Source organism: Pseudocercospora fijiensis, assembly GCF_000340215.1.
Source record: "Pseudocercospora fijiensis CIRAD86 unplaced genomic scaffold MYCFIscaffold_4, whole genome shotgun sequence".
In the NCBI taxonomy this organism is placed as follows: domain Eukaryota; kingdom Fungi; phylum Ascomycota; class Dothideomycetes; order Mycosphaerellales; family Mycosphaerellaceae; genus Pseudocercospora; species Pseudocercospora fijiensis.
In genome coordinates, this window is record NW_006921535.1 from 4,042,407 (window position 1) to 4,061,961 (window position 19,555).

Here is a 19,555-nt window from a genome sequence, read left to right on the forward strand (position 1 = left end):
CAACCTATAATAACTCCTAAACGCGTTTTAGCTAAACGCAGCTTAAAGGGAAAGACTGAATATCTAGTAAAGTAGAAGGACGAGCAACTAATAATAAATAAATAAGTTAGAGAAGACGAAATGCGAGAAGGCAACGAATACCTAATTGAAAGATTCGAAGACTCGCAGGTTACGGACAGACAAGTAAATTAAATAACGCCGTCTATAACGTAGAGGGAGCCGAGATATATCGCTACGAGATCGACACGACCTAGTTAAGATAGTAGTAGCGGCAACAACGTCGACGGGAACGTTAATAGACAGGTATAGCCTATACGACGCTAGCTACCGAGAGGGTAGAAGAAACTAGTATATATTAAAGAAAGCGACGATAAGTCTATCGGCGGCCCCTCTAGGGAGTAGTAGACCGATCCGTCTCTACTAAATGCAACCTTAAGCGAGTAGAACCCGACTATAGGCAATAAAGCGCTGCGACCGGAATTAACTAGCTCCGACACATATCGCTACTAGATAACTCGCGACGTAGCCCCTAGTAGCACGCTAAGGGAAGGCCTAACCCTAGGTCTATCTAACGTGTCTAACTAGAAAGTAGGGGAGATAAAGAAGAGGACCCTAATTCCGACAATACGACGTCTTACTAAGGATGAAATTCAGCGATAGCGCGACACCCCCGCGTCTCTAAACACCTAGGTAGGAGCCTATCGAAGAATTCTACTATCCTTATTTACGACGCTACAATTCCCGCTTATTACGGCGAATCGGTACCTTAACCCCCGGCTATAGGTTTTCCCTCCTATAGAGGAAATCTAATAGTATTTCCGCTAGCATTATCTCTGCAGATTTAGATATAGGTTTCGAACACCGATAGACGTAGACTTCCGGGCTACCTTAGCGGAACTAATAAATTCTAGAAGTCGTTTTCCTCGCTTATCGCTTTACTTCGAAAGTTTGTTTTAAGGTTCGCATATATACGCTACCGTTAGTCGCGTAAAAGCGCGCGGAAGCTCGGACCCTACCGCGAGGTAACCTTTTTCCGTCCTTCTTCGCGTAACAATTACTCTATATATAATAATATACTATAAGTCGGCGGTATACCGTTGCTACTATAAGTATCTTAGTAACATCCGCACTCGATATCGACTACGCCCTACCGGCTTACTACGCTATCTATAGCAAGCGATCCCAACCTCCTACGCTAGCGTAAGTAGAGCGGTATATTCGAGATATTACCGTCGCCGCGCGACGACGACAACCCTAGTAAAGGCTAAGGACAGCCGCGTCCTATGTCTACTAATAGTAAAGAACAGTAGCCTATTGCTAAGGATAATAGAGAATAGTAGCCTATTGCTAAGGAGGATAAAGAATAGCAGCCTATTACTAAGGATAATAGAGAACAGTAGCCTATTACTAAGGAGGATAAAGAATAGTAGCCTATTACTGAAAATAGTAAAGAATAGCAGCCTATTGCTAAGGAGGATAAAGAATAGTAGCCTATTACTAAAAATAGTAAAGAACAGTAGCCTATTGCTAAGGAAGATAAAGAATAGTAGCCTATTACTAAAAATGGTAAAGAACAGCAGCCTATTACTAAGAAGGATAAAGGAGAACAGCCTAGTGCTAAGAATAGAGAAGAACGACAGTCTATAATCGGAAATGCTAAGGAACAAGAACAGCCCGCAGAGGCTAGGGAGCAAGAGCAGGATACCTACGCGGACTTAGGAAGCAAGTCTAAGTCTACTAGTGCGCCCTAAGACGTCGGCGACCCGATAGAAGACGTCGTTTAGTCGACTAAAGACGATAATTATGCTAGCGAAGACGACGGAGACGTCGGCGATCCGATAGAAGACGTCGTTTAGTCGATTAAAGACGATAACTACGCTAACGAAGAGGTCGACGAAGTCGTCGATAAAAAAGAAGCCGCTAAGCGAGCGCGTAAGAAGAAGAGAGACGAGAAAATAAAGAACGCTATACTACTGCCTAGAAAAGGCGAACTTCTAAGAATCCCCTACCCGGATATAAAGCCTAATTTCTCCGATATATTTCCCTATATCGATAGAGCCGGCCTATCCCTTAACGCTGTTTTAGATATTCCGATAGCGATAGCGCGTACCCTAAACAATATAGTCGGCCGCAATAGCTCGCTCCTCTACGAAATCGCTATAGATAAGAGGCTATACGGCGTAGAGCCCTTCTTACCCGACGCCTCGGTCTACGTATCGCGCTAGATAGCCTTTAGCGTACGGAGGAGCGAGTACACTCTTACCGGACAATTCTAGGACTTAATCGGCGCCTAAGGAGCCTACCTCTACGACACCTAATAGTACGGTTAGGATAAGTCCGCCGAGCTATTCTATAAGACCTATAACCGTTTCGGCCGGGAGAAACTCGACGTCCTAGAACAAAAGCTTATAAAGGAGGGCGAAGTTAACTATAAAGCCTTAGTCTATCGCAAGCAGGCTAAAGAAGAGGGTTAGAAGGTAAAGCTACCCGTTAAGGCTCTATAGATTAAAACCGAGACCGACGACTAGAAGGCCGCCCGCCTTAACTAGGTTAAGAAGGCTTAGACTAAGCAAGTAAAGTAGCATAAGAGAAAATTCAAAGGCCGTAATAAGGAGCTAGGGCTCGATATCTGTAACTACTACGAGTAGGTAGATTTAAAGAACTTCGTCGATAAGTATAATTTCGACGCCGACGAAGACAAGCCTACGAACGCCCGGAAGAACGCTATTTTAGGCGCTCGCGCTGCGATACGAACGTCCGATAGCTAAAGTATCTTACCTAAAGGATTGCGCCGATACCTTACGTCTATCTAGCCTTATTATTTCGACCTGCTCCTATATAAAAACGCGCTCGTCGACTCCGATAACGCGTACGGATCTATTAAGTATACTAACTAGAAGCATATCCCGGCTAGAGAGCCGCCTAAAGCAATCTATAAGAAGACCGGCGAGCTCTATCCTCTATAATAGATGCAGAATTACGAAGAAGGCCTAGCGAACCCGAAGTTTAGCGCAGACGCCCGTTCGCAGGAGTAGGCTATAGCGGGCGAACCTCTCGTCTACGATATTAAATACGACACTTTTAGTAGCGACGACTCTATCCTATACGAGGTACGTAAGCCGGAGGATATCGCGATGCCTACGTATAAGGTTCTATTCTATAGCCGAAACGCGAAATACGCCGACCTCTTTAAGGAGCTCTATTAGGAGAAGATATCCGAAACGGCGCTAGCCTACGTCGCCCTAGTATACTAGACAACCGAAGGCTAGACCTGCCTTAAGACATACAAGGAGGCTAAAAACTGCTTTATCGGACTTTTCTCCGATAGCATTAGCCTGCTACTAAACGCCGAAAGCGAGCCTAGTAGGATCGCGGAGTACCTTAAGGCTATCTTCGATATAACCGGCGAGGAGTGCCCCGATACCCTAGACTAGTCGAAGCCCGCCGTACTTAAGGGTAAGCTCCTATTAATATAGCGATCTACGTATATATAGCTAATCGCCGAACTCGCTAAGAATTAGATATAGCAGTTAGCCTAGGGCGATATCGAATAAGATTTCTGCCGCATAATCCAAAATTTCTAGCTATAGCTAGGACGGTTCCCTCTAGGCCTACGCGCGTTGCTAATAGACTTAATATTCAGTCTCGTACCGGCTACTAAGGGCCTTATCTTCTAGGACATTCCCGTAAGCTACTATACGCTAAAATCCCGAGAGGTAACAACCGATAGAGGCGTACGGCTAGAGACACTACCCTTCCCTTTGTATATAAAGGAAAAGGAGAAGCTTAAAGCTAAAGTGTTAAAGAAATTAGACGCAATCGAGTAGAAGTACCGCGAGGAGAAGAAAGCTAGCGAGGCCGCCGCAAAGGCCGCTAAAGTAGAAGCAAAAGCGGCTAAGCGCAAACTACTAGCGGCTGCTACTAAGAAGCGCAAAGCACCTACCGCCGACGAGGCGCCGACTCTAAAGAAGCTAAAATCTATAATAGCAACTACGACTATAGTAGCTAAATCTCCGTACGCGAAGGCAAAGCGGATTGCCGCCGCTAAAGACGAGGCTACGCAGACTACTACTTAGGACCCTTCGTCTACCTAGCTAGAACAGTTAGGTGCTAGCAAAGCCTCTAGTAAGGGGAAATTAGCTAAGAAGGCTAAGATAAGCAGCGCGGATCCTCCGATCGACGCGTGCGACCGGGACCCTTCGTCTACCTAGCTAGAATAGTTAGGTACTAGCAAAGCCTCTAGCAAGCGAAAATTAGCTAGGAAGGCTAAGACAAGCACCGCGGATCCTCCGATCGACGCGCGCGACCCGCCTACGCTAGGAGACAGCGGTATTGCTCTAAGGGGCCTCTTTATAGACCTAACGTTCCGGCTTCTATTCGGGCGCTATAGATTTGTACGCCTATTCGACGTTTTGCATAAGGCTTATAGCGGCCGAACCCTCTACGGCGACGGTCTACGTCTATCTAAGACCTAGGAAATGGATTTCGTTCGTCGCGTAGCGAGTATAACGGAACTTATAATAGAGGCAGGATACGTAATTATCGCAATGTTCCCTAACTAAGAGTAGTAATAGTATCTAAACTATATCGCGGAGACAGCGAGGAAGTTTAACTATAACTGCTTTAACGCCTACTTCGATACTACGGAGCTAGCTAAGAAGATACGATCGTTTATAGCGGGATTAAAGAACGACGAAGTCTTTCCCTAGGAGGAATATCTTCGGGATATTCCCGTATCCGAGAAAGCCGTAGATATAAAGATTTTCGGCGACTAGTCGGTATATATACTTAGCTATTCCCTATAACAGATTAAGGAAGTAGTCGAAGGCGGTTAGACCGACCTCCTAGCCCCGATAGACGATTTCCTAATAGCGGCAGTTCCTATACTACTAAAGGCGGCGGTATTACGGCACTAGATATAGGTAGTTATTCTCCTACGTATTAACGATAAGACTAGAAAAATCCTTTACGTCGGACACTATAAGTACGATAAGTAAGCTAAGTAGTTAATCCGCTTCCTAGGTAGGGAACTTAAGGACAACGCCGGTTAGGTAGGCGTCCCTAATAGGCGCGGCTATATTGTGTCTACTAAGGAGATGCTCGCTATACCTTAATCCGACCCCCGTAAGATAGCGAGTATAAGAATCTTAGTAGGACTAGATAGCTTAGATAGAGGCAAAGCGGGCACCCCTAGCGCTGCTATAGTCGTTATCCCTACGGCTAGCACCCCTAGCGCTGCTATAGTCGCTAACCCTATAGCTACCGCCGCTACCTCCGGCGCCGCCGATAACGACATCGCTATTGCTACTAACCCTATATCTATCGCTAATATAGACAAGAGCAAATCCTAACTCCCTATTAATATCCTTCGCGATAAAGGCTAGAGTAGCTTATTCGTCTAAATCGCCCTAGTAGAGCTTACTAGGAAATAGTAGCTAGGAAGCGAGCCGAAAGAGTTGCAAATGTTCGTAGGAGTCCTCGCCTATATAGTCGCAGCGGTAACAAAGGAATAGAATTACGTTAAGGACGGGGAGTCTCGCGAGTAGTTATTAGAAGACGAGAGAGCCTTATACGACTACGCTATATCTATCGCAAAGAAATTCCTCTAAGCCTATAACGTCCTTCCTAAGGAAATTCGCGACGATATTATAGCCTATACTAAAGACAATATCGACTAGGATAACGAGAATTTAGAAGAATAGAACGGAAAGCTTGCCGACATAGAGGACGTTGTTAACTACGTACTAGAACTCTCCTATTTCTAGAACACGGACAGTACGGTTAAGGAAGACGTAGAATAGTCTACCCTTCGTCTACTATAGGCGATAGACGCGATCTAACGCTCTAATACTAAAGCCAATTCCGAGAAAGCCGCGATTCGGGCGATACAGGAATTGCTATAGGACTAGGCTACTAGACTTACCTACGACTCCCTTACGGATATTATAGCCGAGCTCGCTAGATCAATCTAGTTAGGAAAAGAGGAAGACCGCGCCCGTGTCGGTATATTTATCGCTACCGCCTTTAACGCCCTATATATTATATATAGGAAGAATGCTATTAGATTCCTAGAGCGCTAGGCAGCGGCTAAAGGCTTAGAATTAGTAACCTAAAACTACTCGATTATAGCCGAGTAGGCGACGCGTAACGCGCAAGTTATTAAAACCTAGACGGAGACTCTATAGTAGACGACGGTTAGTCTATTAAGCATAGTTAGCACACCTATACGAGAATACGATAGTATTATAAGTCTATTATAGGTATGGTCTACGTAGTCGCGGACATTTCGCGACCGGGGGATTTTGTTACGAAGCTAGGAGGGAAGGGACACCTAGGCGGCTGCTACTAGCCGCCTTATAGGCATACTTCCTCCGTAGCTAGATAGACATGACATAAATCAACACACTTTAAAACCACGTTTCGAACTATAACAATAGCACTCGCTTATTATTCCGATAGAAACAGCCCTTATCGGCAAGCTTCTTAGTAGACAGAAGGTTAGCTGCCAGACCTAGAATATATAGTATATTAAACAACTTTATGTTGCTTATACTACGCTTATTAACAACCTTAGTCTAAGCCATTCCGACTATCGTAGCGTGCTTCGTATTGCTACTAAACCGGACAGGAATGTAACAGCCTTTATATTTAATAAGCAATAAAGGGTCGTTAACTATGTGCATGCTAGTACCTAAGTCGACAACCTAATTAGTAGTACGAGTGCTAGCAGTAAGAGCCGTAGAAACCTAGTCGCTAATAGTAACTATAGTAGCGCTTGCAGTAAAGGCGTAATTGTAGTTTGGGTCTAATAACACCCCCGGGGTAGCATTAGCCGCATACAGCCCCTAAGTACTATTCTAACTAGATAGCGGCGGCTGCTGTTACTAAGCAGTTAGTCTACGCTGCTACTATTGCTACACCCCCTTCTTCTTAGCCTTCTGCTGTTTACGACGCAGTCGGTCTTCCTCCTTTAGATAAGGGTATTTAGTATAGCAGCGGTCGGAAGGGTAAGTGCCTTAATAGTATAAGCACTTCTTACGGTTAGACTAGTAACTATTCTAATTCTAGTTACTTCTACCGCGGCCTCGACTATTGCTACTGTTTCCGCGACTACTACGACTGCTACGGTTCGAGTTACCTCGACCGTTATTATTGCTATTGCTATCTTGCTATTATAGTTAGCGTTAAAGACCGAAGAAGCTACTATATTAGGCCTAGTTTAGTTAAGCTATATTCTTATTAAGTAACGCGCTAATAATATTGTTAAGGGTGCTATTATTAATAGTGTATTCTAAGGCGCGCATTTGCTTATAGCGCATCTATACGAAAGTCTCGTAGAACGGTGCAATTTGCATAATAAACATATAGACAGCCTAATATTAGCTAATAGCTAATTTAGTGTCCTTTAAGGCACCGAGCTTCTTCTTATACTTATTATAGAACTTCTTAATGTCCTTACTATTATACCGAAGGGTAATATATTCCTAGTAGAGCATAAATTTAGTAGACCTACCTTTACTAGTATATTTCTTCTTAAGGAAGTCCTATACTTCCTAGGATATAGACAGACTAAGTAGTAATTATTAAATGTTACTAATACAATTAGCAAAGATCTAGGTACGTACTGTTTGATCTTTGGAGTCCTATTTATCTTAGCGGTCTTTAAACTCTTTAGAAGTCTTACTAGATGCCTTAGTAAGGGGTCGCTAGCGGGTGCCTTATATATAGCGCTAGACCGACATACCTTTAAGGGCGCCTTTAGCGGCGTAGGCCTATACTAGATAATTCTCCTTATTCTTTAGCTTAGGAATATTGCTTATATAAGCGTTAGTAGTTGTAGGGGGAGCTATTACGGATAGCGACGGCGATAATCTTAAGAGGCAGCCGATAGGCGCGCCTATGTTTTTTTAGTATAGCGGACAGCTAACGAACGGGTATAGCGGACAGCTAACACTAATAGTAACCGACTTAAGTCTAGCACCTGCTAGAACACTCGAGGGCGGCGAGGGTAGCGGCGATAATATCGGTATTAGCGCAATTATTAGTAACGAGCGCTAGCTACGTAGCAGTCGGAGTAACTATTAGAATACTTATTAAACGTATTGTATGCGTTAGAAACGTAGGGGGCTTATAACTACTTGATATAAACTGTAATGTATTCAGAAGAGGGCTAATCTACAGAAAGCCCAAAGATGAAGTGTGCACAGTTGCAGCCTCAGGCATCATGCACGTGATAGCCTACACACACACTCTTCAAGTAAACGTGGGATGACTTCGAAGCGGTGGTCACGGGTGGTGGCACTGTCGAGCTCAGGAGGAGCAGAGTTCGCGGTTCACTGGGCGACGCATGGTTTGCATATCCCACTCTTCCCCAAGCACAATAAACAATAATGCTCTCCGGTACGGGCGGAGATGTTGCGAAAGACTCCTCCTCCTTCGTGCTCGTGATCCGAAATTGAGGCCAGGCGGAAGTGTTCCGGCGAGGCATTCCTGGGAAGAAATGGCTCACGCGTTTCGCATGATACCTGATGAACAGCAGAACGCAGCTAGGATGTGCGTGGACCTCTTCTACAGCAGCATCGGGCTGAAGCCGACCGATTGCGTGTGTCAAGCTTGAAAGTGCCGGAGGAATGTGAGGTTTCTGTGGTACTGCTAGAAAGGCAGGCGTCGAATAGAAGTTGGCTCGGAAGCTCTGGACCTGATATCCGGGGTTTCGTCAAAGCACTCCACCCCGCGGTCGCGGGGGTTTGAGCCATACGCAAAATCGCGATTTGTTAGTAGGCTATACGTAAAACTCGATATAGTCGCACCTTCTAGTCCTATATAGATATCTAGGTATATGAAGTATCGAACTGCTAGTCTAAATATTATATTAGCGAGGTTATCCGAGTATATAGTAACCGTAGACCTCGCTACCGCTATTTCTTATATAATCTCCTTAGCCTCCTTAGTAGGCGCGTCTACCTTATTCCAAACGCGTATTCTTCGTATTCTTTTTCTTCTAGTATATATATAGTACCTATTTGTCGGTATAGGGCGTAAGAAGATTAGAAAGGTTATTAAAAGAGTGCGCGCCGAGCGATTAATAGAGATAGAGAGGGCGGAGAGGGTAGTAGATCGAGTAGTTTCGAAGTACCGCGAATTAGAAGCTAAATCGTTAAAAGTTAGCCTTCGAGCGCTTTATAAGAGTAAGAAGATAGCGGACCTATATTATCGTATTTACTAGTAGTTAAGAGGTCGTAGATCGCTAATATCGCGTAACGTAACAAACACTAAGCTAGATAGATCTTAGGAACTAGCGCTAGCGGATTATTATTAAGAAAGGGACGAGATAGATATATTCTTACTAGTAGCGTTAGTCGCTATTATAGCGATAGAAATAATAGTTAGTATGCTACTAGAAGGGGTACCGAAGGATATAATCGTACTATTTAGCGTAGATTAGGCGGACTGCTTTCTTAGTCGCTATAGACTTAGTAAGGTTAAGTCTAAATCTATTAAAATATAGCGTAAGGAGGCGCACGACTCTTCTACTATAAAGAGCTAGTTTAATAGGTTTAAGGCGATGCTAAAGCGACTAAATATAAAGCCGCGGAATATATAGAATTTCGATAAAACCGGATTTCGAGTCGGTATTAGTAGTAACGAGTACGTCGTTATAATAGATACAAAGCGGCGCGCGTAGACTAAGTATAATAGTAACTAGACATATATTACTATCGTCGAGAGCGTTAATACCTATAGTAAGGTAATAGACTATTAGTTAATTATTAAAGCAGTAATAGTTTAAGAGCGTTAGGTCCCTAAAGAAGATTAGTCTATTACTATTGCCTTAGGCAAGAACAATATTACCTACTAATAATAATAGGCAAAGATAACTTCCTAATTACTATTAACGACTCTAGCTATATAATAGACGATACTGCTATATACTATATCCGCTAGTTTAAACAGAAGACGAGACCTAATAATCCGAATAAGTAGAGGGTGCTATTATGCGACAATTACGGCTCCTACTGCTTTAAAGAATTCGCTACCTTTGCAAAGCGCTATAAGATTTAATTATAGGGTCTATAACTATACACTTCGCACTTTATACAACTTCTTAACGTTATACTATTCTAGATATATAAGTTAAGGCACAGGCAAGCGGTCTTAGAAGCTATATATCGTAGTGTTAGTAAATTTAGTATACCTAAGTTTATATAGGCGCTCTTAGCTATCCGGGTAAAGACTTTTACGAGGCATAATATAAGGGCGGCGTTTCGTAAGATAGGTATATTCCTAGTAGATAGGGAGGTCCCTTACAAGTATATTCGAGATTAGTATAGGGCTACTAACTATAACTAGAACTAGCAAGCAATCGAGAGTAAGCTCTAATAGGAAGAAGCCTAATACGAGGAATCTCTAGTAATAGCGGAGGCCGCTTAGTAGGAGCACTTAGCGTCGGTTAAGTAAGAGCGTTTAGTAGAGCCTACTATTGTCGATCCTAATAGCTAGTATCTCGCTAATAATCGCTCTTACTTATAGGACCTTAAAAACGTAATTGCTTAGGGCATGCTATCGTTACTACTACTACTATAGCGGACACCTACCCCTAAGTTGCCGGACTAGCTTCTTACTACGATAACGAGCCCTCGGAAGATTAGAGCGTCTCGTAAGGCTATATAAGCTCGTAAGAGCTTCCGACGTTATTATCTAAAACTAGCTCTAGAAAATATCGACCTATTATTAATATTTAACCCCTTTTCCTCGTCGCTTATAAAGGACGCTAAAAGAGCCTACGAGATATTAGTTAGCGCCGCTATTTATAAAGGCGAGGAATATAAGCGTAAATACTAGTCTACGAGTCTAGTTAAGCGTATAAAGAAGCGCTAGAAGGAGCAACCTAATTAGCTTATAAGAGTAGGTACTATCGAGGCAGATAAATTGTAGTTACAACTTATATAATAAGATAAGGACCTAGCTAATAACGACCGCCGGAAGATGCTCTAAGAGGCATAGAGTGCATATAATAAGGCACGCACCTATCGACTTAAGTATAGTAAGGTATTCCGAGTCGTATTTAATAATAATAGTAAGACTAAGTAGATAGACGTTAAATTGTAGGCTATCGATAAGCCGCTACGACGAGTCTTCGATAAGCGACTTCTTACTTTAAATAATAACCTTATATTAAAAAAGACTAGCGATCTATATACTAAGGATATCTACTTCTATAGGCGCTCTGCTTACTCTACCGAGGGCGGCGATGTAGTATATACGTAGAGTCCGATAAGGATACTAGAACTACCGACTCGTACTTATAACTACGAAGAAGGCGATATTCTAGTATAAACTATTAAGCTAAGGCGACGACTAAATAGCCTATTCGTATAAGAGCCTAATACACGATTAGACTAGCTATAATAAGACGAGGCGCTACTTAACGAAGATATAGTATATACTATAATTTAGCCTTATTTAGTACCTCCTCGCCGCTGCTATAAGTCTATATAAAGTAAGCGCTATTTCTACGAAGCTTCGAAGAAGTCTAACCGTTATAGAGGCGCTATTATAATTGCTAGTAGTAAGAGCAACCCTATTAAGCTTAAAGAGGTAGACAGTAGATATAGTAGTTAGCTATTTAGCTAATAAGAAAAGATAGCAATTATATAATAGATATATAGGCCGACTTATAAGGTAATTAACTATATAGTTAATACGAGGTATACGCGGAGGCCGAGTATAGGTCTATTTTAACTATATACGTAACCGTATACCGTCGCAATTTAGTCGTTAATATGCCGGAAATCTACTGCTTCTTAACTATAATCGCACTTATACTTAGCTTCCTATTATATATACGTTATAATGTACGTTTAATCGAGTTTTGCGTATAGCCTACTAACAAATCCCGATTTTGCGTATGGCTTAATCCCCCGAGCGCAGGCGAGGGGTGAAGTGGACTGATGGAACCCCGGATAATCATTGCGGACGGCCGTCTCCTAAACAGACTCTTACTTTACTGGTCAAGTGGAGCAGCCAGGATTGCGCGGCTTCCATAGCCTTTCTGGCGTGAGCGTGAGCCAAAGCAAAGCCAAGGCGCAGAAGTCTGCTCCTGTCTTGCTGACCACCTGATCTGCCTGGCCCTCCCTTCCCTTCCCTTCCCTTCACATGCCGCTCCGTTCACATGCCGCCGCCGCCGCCGCGCCATCCCAGACAACCGTGACGGCCGTGGGGCAGCCCCATGTTGTGCTTTGCATTGCTTCTTACGCCCAGCTAGCGGCGCACGGGCAGTGGGACCTGCTCTTAGCTCTTCACATGTCGCCGCCGCCTCCTCCGCTACGTTGCAGAAGATACAAAGTCTGGAGCTGTTCAGCTGGTCGCTGCGAGAATCAACACCCTAGAACTACCTTGGCTTCGCCTGCCTTCGCTGGCCCCGCAAAAGCGCCGATTTGCCGCTTACTTTGGCCACAAGACGGTCCGATATGCGATCGAAGTAGGAAATAACACCAGACCTCGATCTGCAATGTCGTTGTGGAAAGGGAGCAAGACATCGAGCGCGACGAGAGAACAAACTGCACGCGACACCAAGCCTTCACGCAACATGCTCCACATCACCACGCCAAACGCCTCGCCCTTCCTCCTCGAGTCGAACGATGTAGAGCTGTTGTCTCAAAGCGACGGCTTCAGCATATTGCGATCCCATCTTGCACAGCACTACAAATACGAGTGGGTCAATTCCTCCCTGCACATGGGCTTCGCGACTGACAGCATGGCACAGACTATGCGACAAGCACACTCCTGCTCATCTCGAGAATCTGGATCGCTGGCTCATTACACGCGATGTTCTGCACGCTCTTCTTGTACCTATCGTGGAGCTGTTCGACAAAGCTTGTGCTGCCGCCGCTGGTGCCACACATGCTACGAACCTCGAAGACCTCGAATACGCCTTTACAGGACAAGCTCGCGGCGCGTTTGTCTGGCTTCAATGTTTCCTGTCGTCAGAAAAAGAAAGAAAATGGTGCTACACCCAAGGCTGTCCCGCTTGTGTTGTTGATCACTCTCTCGACAGCGAATTCTCCATCAGACTACTGTATGCCGCCTGCCTATTGAGCGACGTACACTACCCTTTCACCATCGAAGGACCCACCTTACCATCATTCATGTTCTTTCTGGATTCTCTAATGAGAGCTGTCGGAGAGGACGATCTGTTTGGGGACAATTTCTTCGAGCTTATGCAGCCAAAAGCTGTCGCCACCAGAGATGGAGTCGAGGAACTCATTCGCCAATGTTTGGAGCTGGATGCACTCATCTCACAAGTGAGTACGCCTGATCCTGCCAGCCCAGCGACTTCTCTTCCCGCAAGTCCAGTGATGGGTCCGATTGGAGCCCCAGGCATCAAAGTCAAGCGCTCAAAGATGGCTCGAAAACAAATGAAGCTGAAGGTCGAGGAGGAGCAATGGATGGAGAGCATGCTTCAGCAATGCCGGGAGCAACTGCAACCAGAACAAGCAGGCGGCGTCACGCTAATACCGACGCAGAGCCTGGATGCAGCACTTAAAGCCGAGCCTCGAGCGACAGTGGCCGAAGTGGCACCGGAATGAGACGCAATCTTTCCGAACGAATGCGAATTTACGACTTGCAACGAATCACCACCGTCAACACGACAGCGGATGTAACTCTGCTCCCGCGGCGCTTGAAAGCTGCTCAGGCGGTCACGCGACTTGCACCAATATATATATATTGAGTCTGCAAAGTCTGCAAAGATCTTGGCTCTTTCCACCGACCCACTCCCGAAGAGTTGGACTTCTCCGAATCTAGCGGTCGGCCACGATACCGAATGTGGAGGATCTGTCACCGGGAAGACTAGCACGACGTCCTAGGTAGCACGTGGCTCTGAGGATGGTATCTAGTAATGTGTGGTCATAATGGCTCGCCAGGTAGCAGCGCAGGCGAGGCTGTATCGGTAAAGGGCAGGACTATTGAAGGATACTGTTGAGTCGACCATGCCACCGCACAAGCGGACCGGGCCAGCCTTCACCATCTTCATACACCCAGTCACAACAGGTGCTGCAATAATATTGCAGAACAGCATATCGAATAATGGACATAGCACGTTCTGCGCCTTCCTATTTTTGACTCACAGAAAGAAGTGCGCTCGCTTCATCTCTTGGTCGACCATCTATGCCAAGCCGAAAAGACTGTTCCAATTCCGAGGATGGGTCTTTGATCTAACAAAGCTACAGGCCACCGCAAGCTGTCGTGTGCTGAACTGACTTTGTAGGCGTATTCATCGCTATGTGGCGCAGCGATGTTCGAACTCGTATGCACCTCAGGCTGTGCTATCGCTCCCAGCATCTTGCAAGTACTGGGTCACACCACGATCGGAGACTCAGTGGAAATGATATAAGCACCTCAGTCGTCGCCAGGTGAAGCAAGATACATCTTGTAGATCAGCATCCAGCTTGAGAGCAAACATCATTCGCTTGCAAACATGATCGTGATCGTTCTGACTTTACTGTAGCTTCAAAGATCATAGTGTTTTCCCACTCGCGAAACAAACTCGTCACACACGTGCCTAGGCTTTTCAGCATCATTATCATGAGTAATCCGACCACTCCAGCCGACCGTCCCAGGCGAGTTCAGGAGGTTCATCAGCCTCGTATCTTGATCTGCCCTTCTGGGTTCAAAGAGAGTCTCCAGCCTGGCCAGGTGGCCGACTGCATCGAAGTCGGTGTACTCAGAGCCGTTCCAGAGGCCATTGTCACTAAAGCTCCAATGGTGGGTCATCTACTCACGACATTTCCTCGAGATATCTGCTAATCCTTTGCGTCGTCGCGCAGGTCGACGGCGGTGAGGGCTTCACTAAGGCTTTGGTCGAATCGACCGGTGGGTCACTCCGACATATCACAGTGACAGGTCCCGTCCGAAAACCAGTTTCATCGCACTACGGCTTCCTCGGCAGCTCTAGCAATCCAGCTGCGGTAGTTGAAATGGCGGCAGCTGCAGGCCTCAGCTTGATTCCAAGAGACCGGCGCAATCCGTTGCATACTACGACGTATGGAGTTGGCTCGCTGATCGGCGCTGCTTTGGATGATGGAGCGACCAACATCCTTCTTGGTTGTGGTGACTCCGGTACCTGCGATGGCGGAATCGGTATGGCTCAGGCATTGGGAGCACGATTTTTCGACAGTCTTGGTCAAGAACTTCCTTGCGCCCGAGGTGGAGCTTCACTGCATGATCTTGCAAAAGCGGACCTGTCAGGCCTGCATCCACGATTGAAGGAGGTCCAAATTGATGTCGCTTGTAATTGGTACAACGTACTCTGCGGAGCGAAGGGAGTGGCGAGGGTGTTTGGTCCTCAAAAGGGGGCGACACCTGAAGAGGTGGAGTTGCTGTCCAAAGCCATGGACCGCGTATCTGTCATTGTTAGCAAAGAAGTAGGCCAAGACATTTCGCTCGCTCCAGGGAGTGGTGCATCAGGAGGAATGGGCGCAGGACTTATGTTGATCGGAGCGCACCTTCATCCTCGATTTGACATTATCACCAAATTTTTGAACATTCAGCAGCTCGTACAAGGCTGTGACATGGTTATTACCGCAGAAGGCGGAATAGACGAGCAGACGCCTCGAGGCAAGATACCTGCGGAAGTCGCACGAATCGCGAAGGCCAAAGGCGTGCCGGTGATTGCTCTGGCTGGCACAGTTGGCGTTGGAGCCAGGAGCAACTATGCCGCGGGAATTGATGCGTATGCGAGCATCCTTCAGGCTCCGTGCAATTTGCAGACCGCGATCAATCAGGCGGAAAGGCTTCTAATCGACTGTGCCGAGAGCGTGACGCGAATGGTGATGGTCGGGTGGCAGCTTAAGAAAGCTATGCGGCCTGTTGTGGACAAGGGCGTTGATGCAGGATTTGTACTCAGGCGAAGCAAGACTCTGATCTACTGAGGAGAATTGTGATACCCTCTCAGATGCGGTTGAAACACTGCTCCGTGAACCGATGCACAGCGGGATTATTGAAGTTGTTCGGCTGGTCGAGAGGCCGCTGCCACGGCCACCCACTAGTCTCCGTCGTATCTCAGCCAATAATGTTCCTGGCCAACTTGAGCCCAGATCGTGCCTGAGGCAGAGAATGTGCTGGGGACGCGGCCTCTGAGCCGGCGAGACAGACAGAGCTAACCACTTACTGAGGTTCCGGAAATACCTGTCATTTCCGGCTAGAGGGGCCGCCAAGCGACAAGGAGCAGCATTATACCCAATTTCTACTAATTCTAGCTCTTTCAAAGTGCCTATCTTCTCTATCTCTTGCCTTATAGTATACTAGTCTATTTTAAAGCTAAAGTTGTCGCTATAGAATAGTAGTATAGCCGTTTCCGAGGTATAATAAGCATATAGCTAGGTAAAGAGCTTACTCCGGCGCATTAGCAGCTAATTAAGGACTGCTTTATAAAGGGTAACAATGTCGACTAGACTATTAAGAATACTAAGCTCCCTATCGATCGGCGTACGATATATCGACTACTTAACAATTAGAAGTTGTTTAGCGAGTTATATCTACCTTATATAATAAAGCGTAGTAGACTAACGATCTTAACCTACGCTTAAGAGACGTTTATTCTAGTATACTTAGGTACTCGTCCTAACGCCTATTTTATAGAGATAATAGAGGTTATAATTAACGAGTAGCCGGAGCTCGCGGAGACGTTGAAATATTAGCAGTTGTCGATAGTGCTAAAGAAGCATAACTAGAGTCGTAAAGCGTGTCGTAAGATAGCGAAGGAGCGTAACCCGTTGCTAAGGGCTTTATAGATATTTAGGTGCGCTAAATAGCCGGTAGATAGGTTAATCTTTATCGACGAGACGGCCTATAATTAGAAGACTAGTTAGCGCAAGTATAGATAGTCTCTAAAGGGCGTAGATTGCCGCGACTTTAGGTACGCTTAACGTAAGGTCCGCTAGTCGATACTGCCGGCTTTTACTATTAATAGTTATCTACTATATACGATAAGTCGATAAGGCTTAATTACTCGAGAGATCTTTATTAACTAGCTAACCGAGAGAGTTATACCTACGCTCGAAGGCTATCCGCCGATAATCTTTATAATAGACAATGCTAGTATCTACTATAGTTTAGAAGTTAGAGATGCGATATTGTTAGCTAGTTACTAACTCGAGTACTTGCCGCCGTACTTACCGGATCTCAATCCTATCGAACAAACCTTCAACTGCCTAAAGGCCTTTATTAAAAAGCACATTCGCGACTTAGAATGCTTTAAGAACTTCGGCGACTTCCTATATTATTGTCTATAGCGCTATAGCGGTCTACGAGCGTAGAAACTCTTCGAATATGCCGGATACAACGTATATTGTCGAGATTTCGAGTTTTCCGAGGAGGACTTCGTTAGTGCGGCTAGCTACGTATAAGATCTAATAGGTCTTAATCTAGAAGAGTCCGCATAGCACGCCTAGGCTCTGTCTACGCTAGCGGCGACAATTAATAAGTAGTATAAGGATATAGAGAGTAAGGAAGATAGTAAAGAAGAATGGATTTAGATACTAGAAGTTTGTTAGGCAGCGAGGCACCCGCGCTAAATCTACTAGCGCATACAGTCCTAAGAACTAATATAAATGTTCGAATAGCTAGCTTTTAGATGCTACAAGTTTCTCAATATACAACGTATATAAATACTTTAAATTAGATAAATGAGATAGATTTAGTCTTATATAGCGGCGCCCGTTAGTATTACAAAAATTAATAGTATTAACGTTGTATAGTAAATACGAGAATCGAAGCCGAATTCGTTCCTTTACGTAGTCTCCTTAGCTCCGGCTAGCTCCGCCGCTATAATCTTATTAGCTTTTAGTAGTAAGAACTTCTCGACTAACTCCTTAACTTTAAACCTTATTCTACTCGCTAATTAAGTCTCTTCCTTCTAAGTCTTCTTATCTATATTAGCGACGGTAATAATATCAAAGTCCTCGTCGATGTATAGCTTCTAAAGGGACCGTATAGGCGCTAAATCGACGAAGGGCGGTGTCTAAAGAGCCTACTAGAAATACCCTACCCGAAGCTCCTTACCCTCTAACCTATAGTTTAGTAACCCTTCCGGTAGCACTATTAGTATAGAGATATCCTTCGGAAGGCCCGGCCTTAGAAGAGAACGAGTAGGAGTCTTAGATAGCGTTGCAGGTATATAGCCTAGACCTATAGCTGCTATAAAACTAGCCGCTGCCTTATCTCCGAAGATAATATTAATAGGAGCCTATTTAGGGCGGGCTTTAGCTAGAGTCGAGTCGCTATAACCTATAGCTATACCCTTCTTCCTAAGCTGCTTAGTAACCTTCTTAGTAATATCTCTCTCGAAGTAGAGCTTTATTATTAAGACAAGAACCTCTAGGTATATTTAATCGCTAAATTTCTACTCCTCGGCGGTAATCTTCCTCGCTAGCAACTTAATTACTTTACTAGTTATTAACTAGTGTTCGTCGGGCACGTCTTACTTAGCAGGGTTGCGCTAGCAACAAGTCTTCGGTCCTTTAATCTTTACGTTACGACACCCTACTAAATTATAGGCAAACTCGGCTCGAATATTAACCTCGAAGTTACTAGCAGTATTTAATTCTATTACTTAAGTGTCCGCTAAGGTAAGCTATTACTAACTAGGAGTGCCCTTCTTCTACTTACCGCCTTATCGCTAAGCTAAGGCAACTAGTTTAGCGCCTGCCGGACGAGGCTTCGTATAGAAATATATATCGATACGAGGGTTAGTTAATCCTTCTTCTAACTATTCGAACAAGCGGTCGTAGGTACGGCTATAAGCTTTGTCTTCTTTAGAAGCTCTATTATTATCGTCGATCGGTTGTAGCTAGCTCTCTTAATAATAGTCCTTCTCTTTAACCTCTTTATAATAAGCGACTAAAGACACCCTTATATAACGCTTAAGATTGAACTTCTCGGTTACCTTGCCTACCTACTTAAAGCCGGTCTACCCTTCGGCTAGATCGCAGACGTCGTATATATACTGCTTTATAGCGACCTGTTTCTTATCCTTAGACTTCTTAGTAGTGTCGATAACGTACTAAGTGCCTTTATAGTCTAACAAGCGCAACCCCTTCTTATTTGTAAGCCGCTTACGAGTATAAGACTCTAGCGTAAGAGCGATAGCTCTACGACTAAGAGCTCGAAGTCTAGTAGAAGCGGAAGACTCGAAGGACGAAGTCGTAGTAGAAGAAGCTATCTCTAAGCCTACTATCTTACCGCTAACGTCACTAGTAGGGCAATTATTAGTACCCGAAGCCGTAGTGCCCGTAGTAGAGTCCTTATTTACCTCAATTATTAGCGCCTCGGTCTTATCCGCTTGTTTCTTCTTACCGGCGCCTCCGGACCTCTTCTTAACTAGCGGCGGCGTTATCTTCTTCTCGAGGGTCTTTAAAATAGGCTTCTTCTTAACCGTAGCGGTCACCTTAGTTAGACTCGTATCTAGTCGCTCTAGCGCTTTGCCGGTAGTTATACGAGTCGTACGCGTTTCTATTAGGTTTTAGCGGCTCGTAGAATACCCTCGTTCTTAACC

General features: G+C 44.9%; 3 protein-coding genes across 3 annotated transcripts; 2 read left to right on the plus strand and 1 right to left on the minus strand.

Moving 5' to 3' along the window:
• Positions 1-8,175: 8,175 nt before the first annotated feature.
• Positions 8,176-8,756, minus strand: MYCFIDRAFT_174870 (uncharacterized protein; the record flags this gene model as incomplete). The annotated part of the gene is made up of 3 exons (XM_007928461.1): positions 8,176-8,214; positions 8,249-8,652; positions 8,699-8,756. 3 exons carry the CDS (start codon positions 8,754-8,756, stop codon positions 8,176-8,178), a joined length of 501 nt encoding a protein of 166 aa, XP_007926652.1.
• Positions 8,757-12,511: 3,755 nt separating this feature from the next.
• MYCFIDRAFT_81700 (uncharacterized protein) lies at positions 12,512-13,589 on the plus strand (the record flags this gene model as incomplete). The annotated part of the gene is made up of 2 exons (XM_007927833.1): positions 12,512-12,714; positions 12,767-13,589. 2 exons carry the CDS (start codon positions 12,512-12,514, stop codon positions 13,587-13,589), a joined length of 1,026 nt encoding a protein of 341 aa, XP_007926024.1.
• A 997-nt stretch (positions 13,590-14,586) lies between these two features.
• On the plus strand, positions 14,587-15,932 carry MYCFIDRAFT_39135 (uncharacterized protein; the record flags this gene model as incomplete). The annotated part of the gene is made up of 2 exons (XM_007927600.1): positions 14,587-14,766; positions 14,829-15,932. The coding sequence occupies 2 exons, from the start codon at positions 14,587-14,589 to the stop codon at positions 15,930-15,932; spliced, it is 1,284 nt and encodes a 427-aa protein (XP_007925791.1).
• Between the last annotated feature and the right edge of the window lie 3,623 nt (positions 15,933-19,555).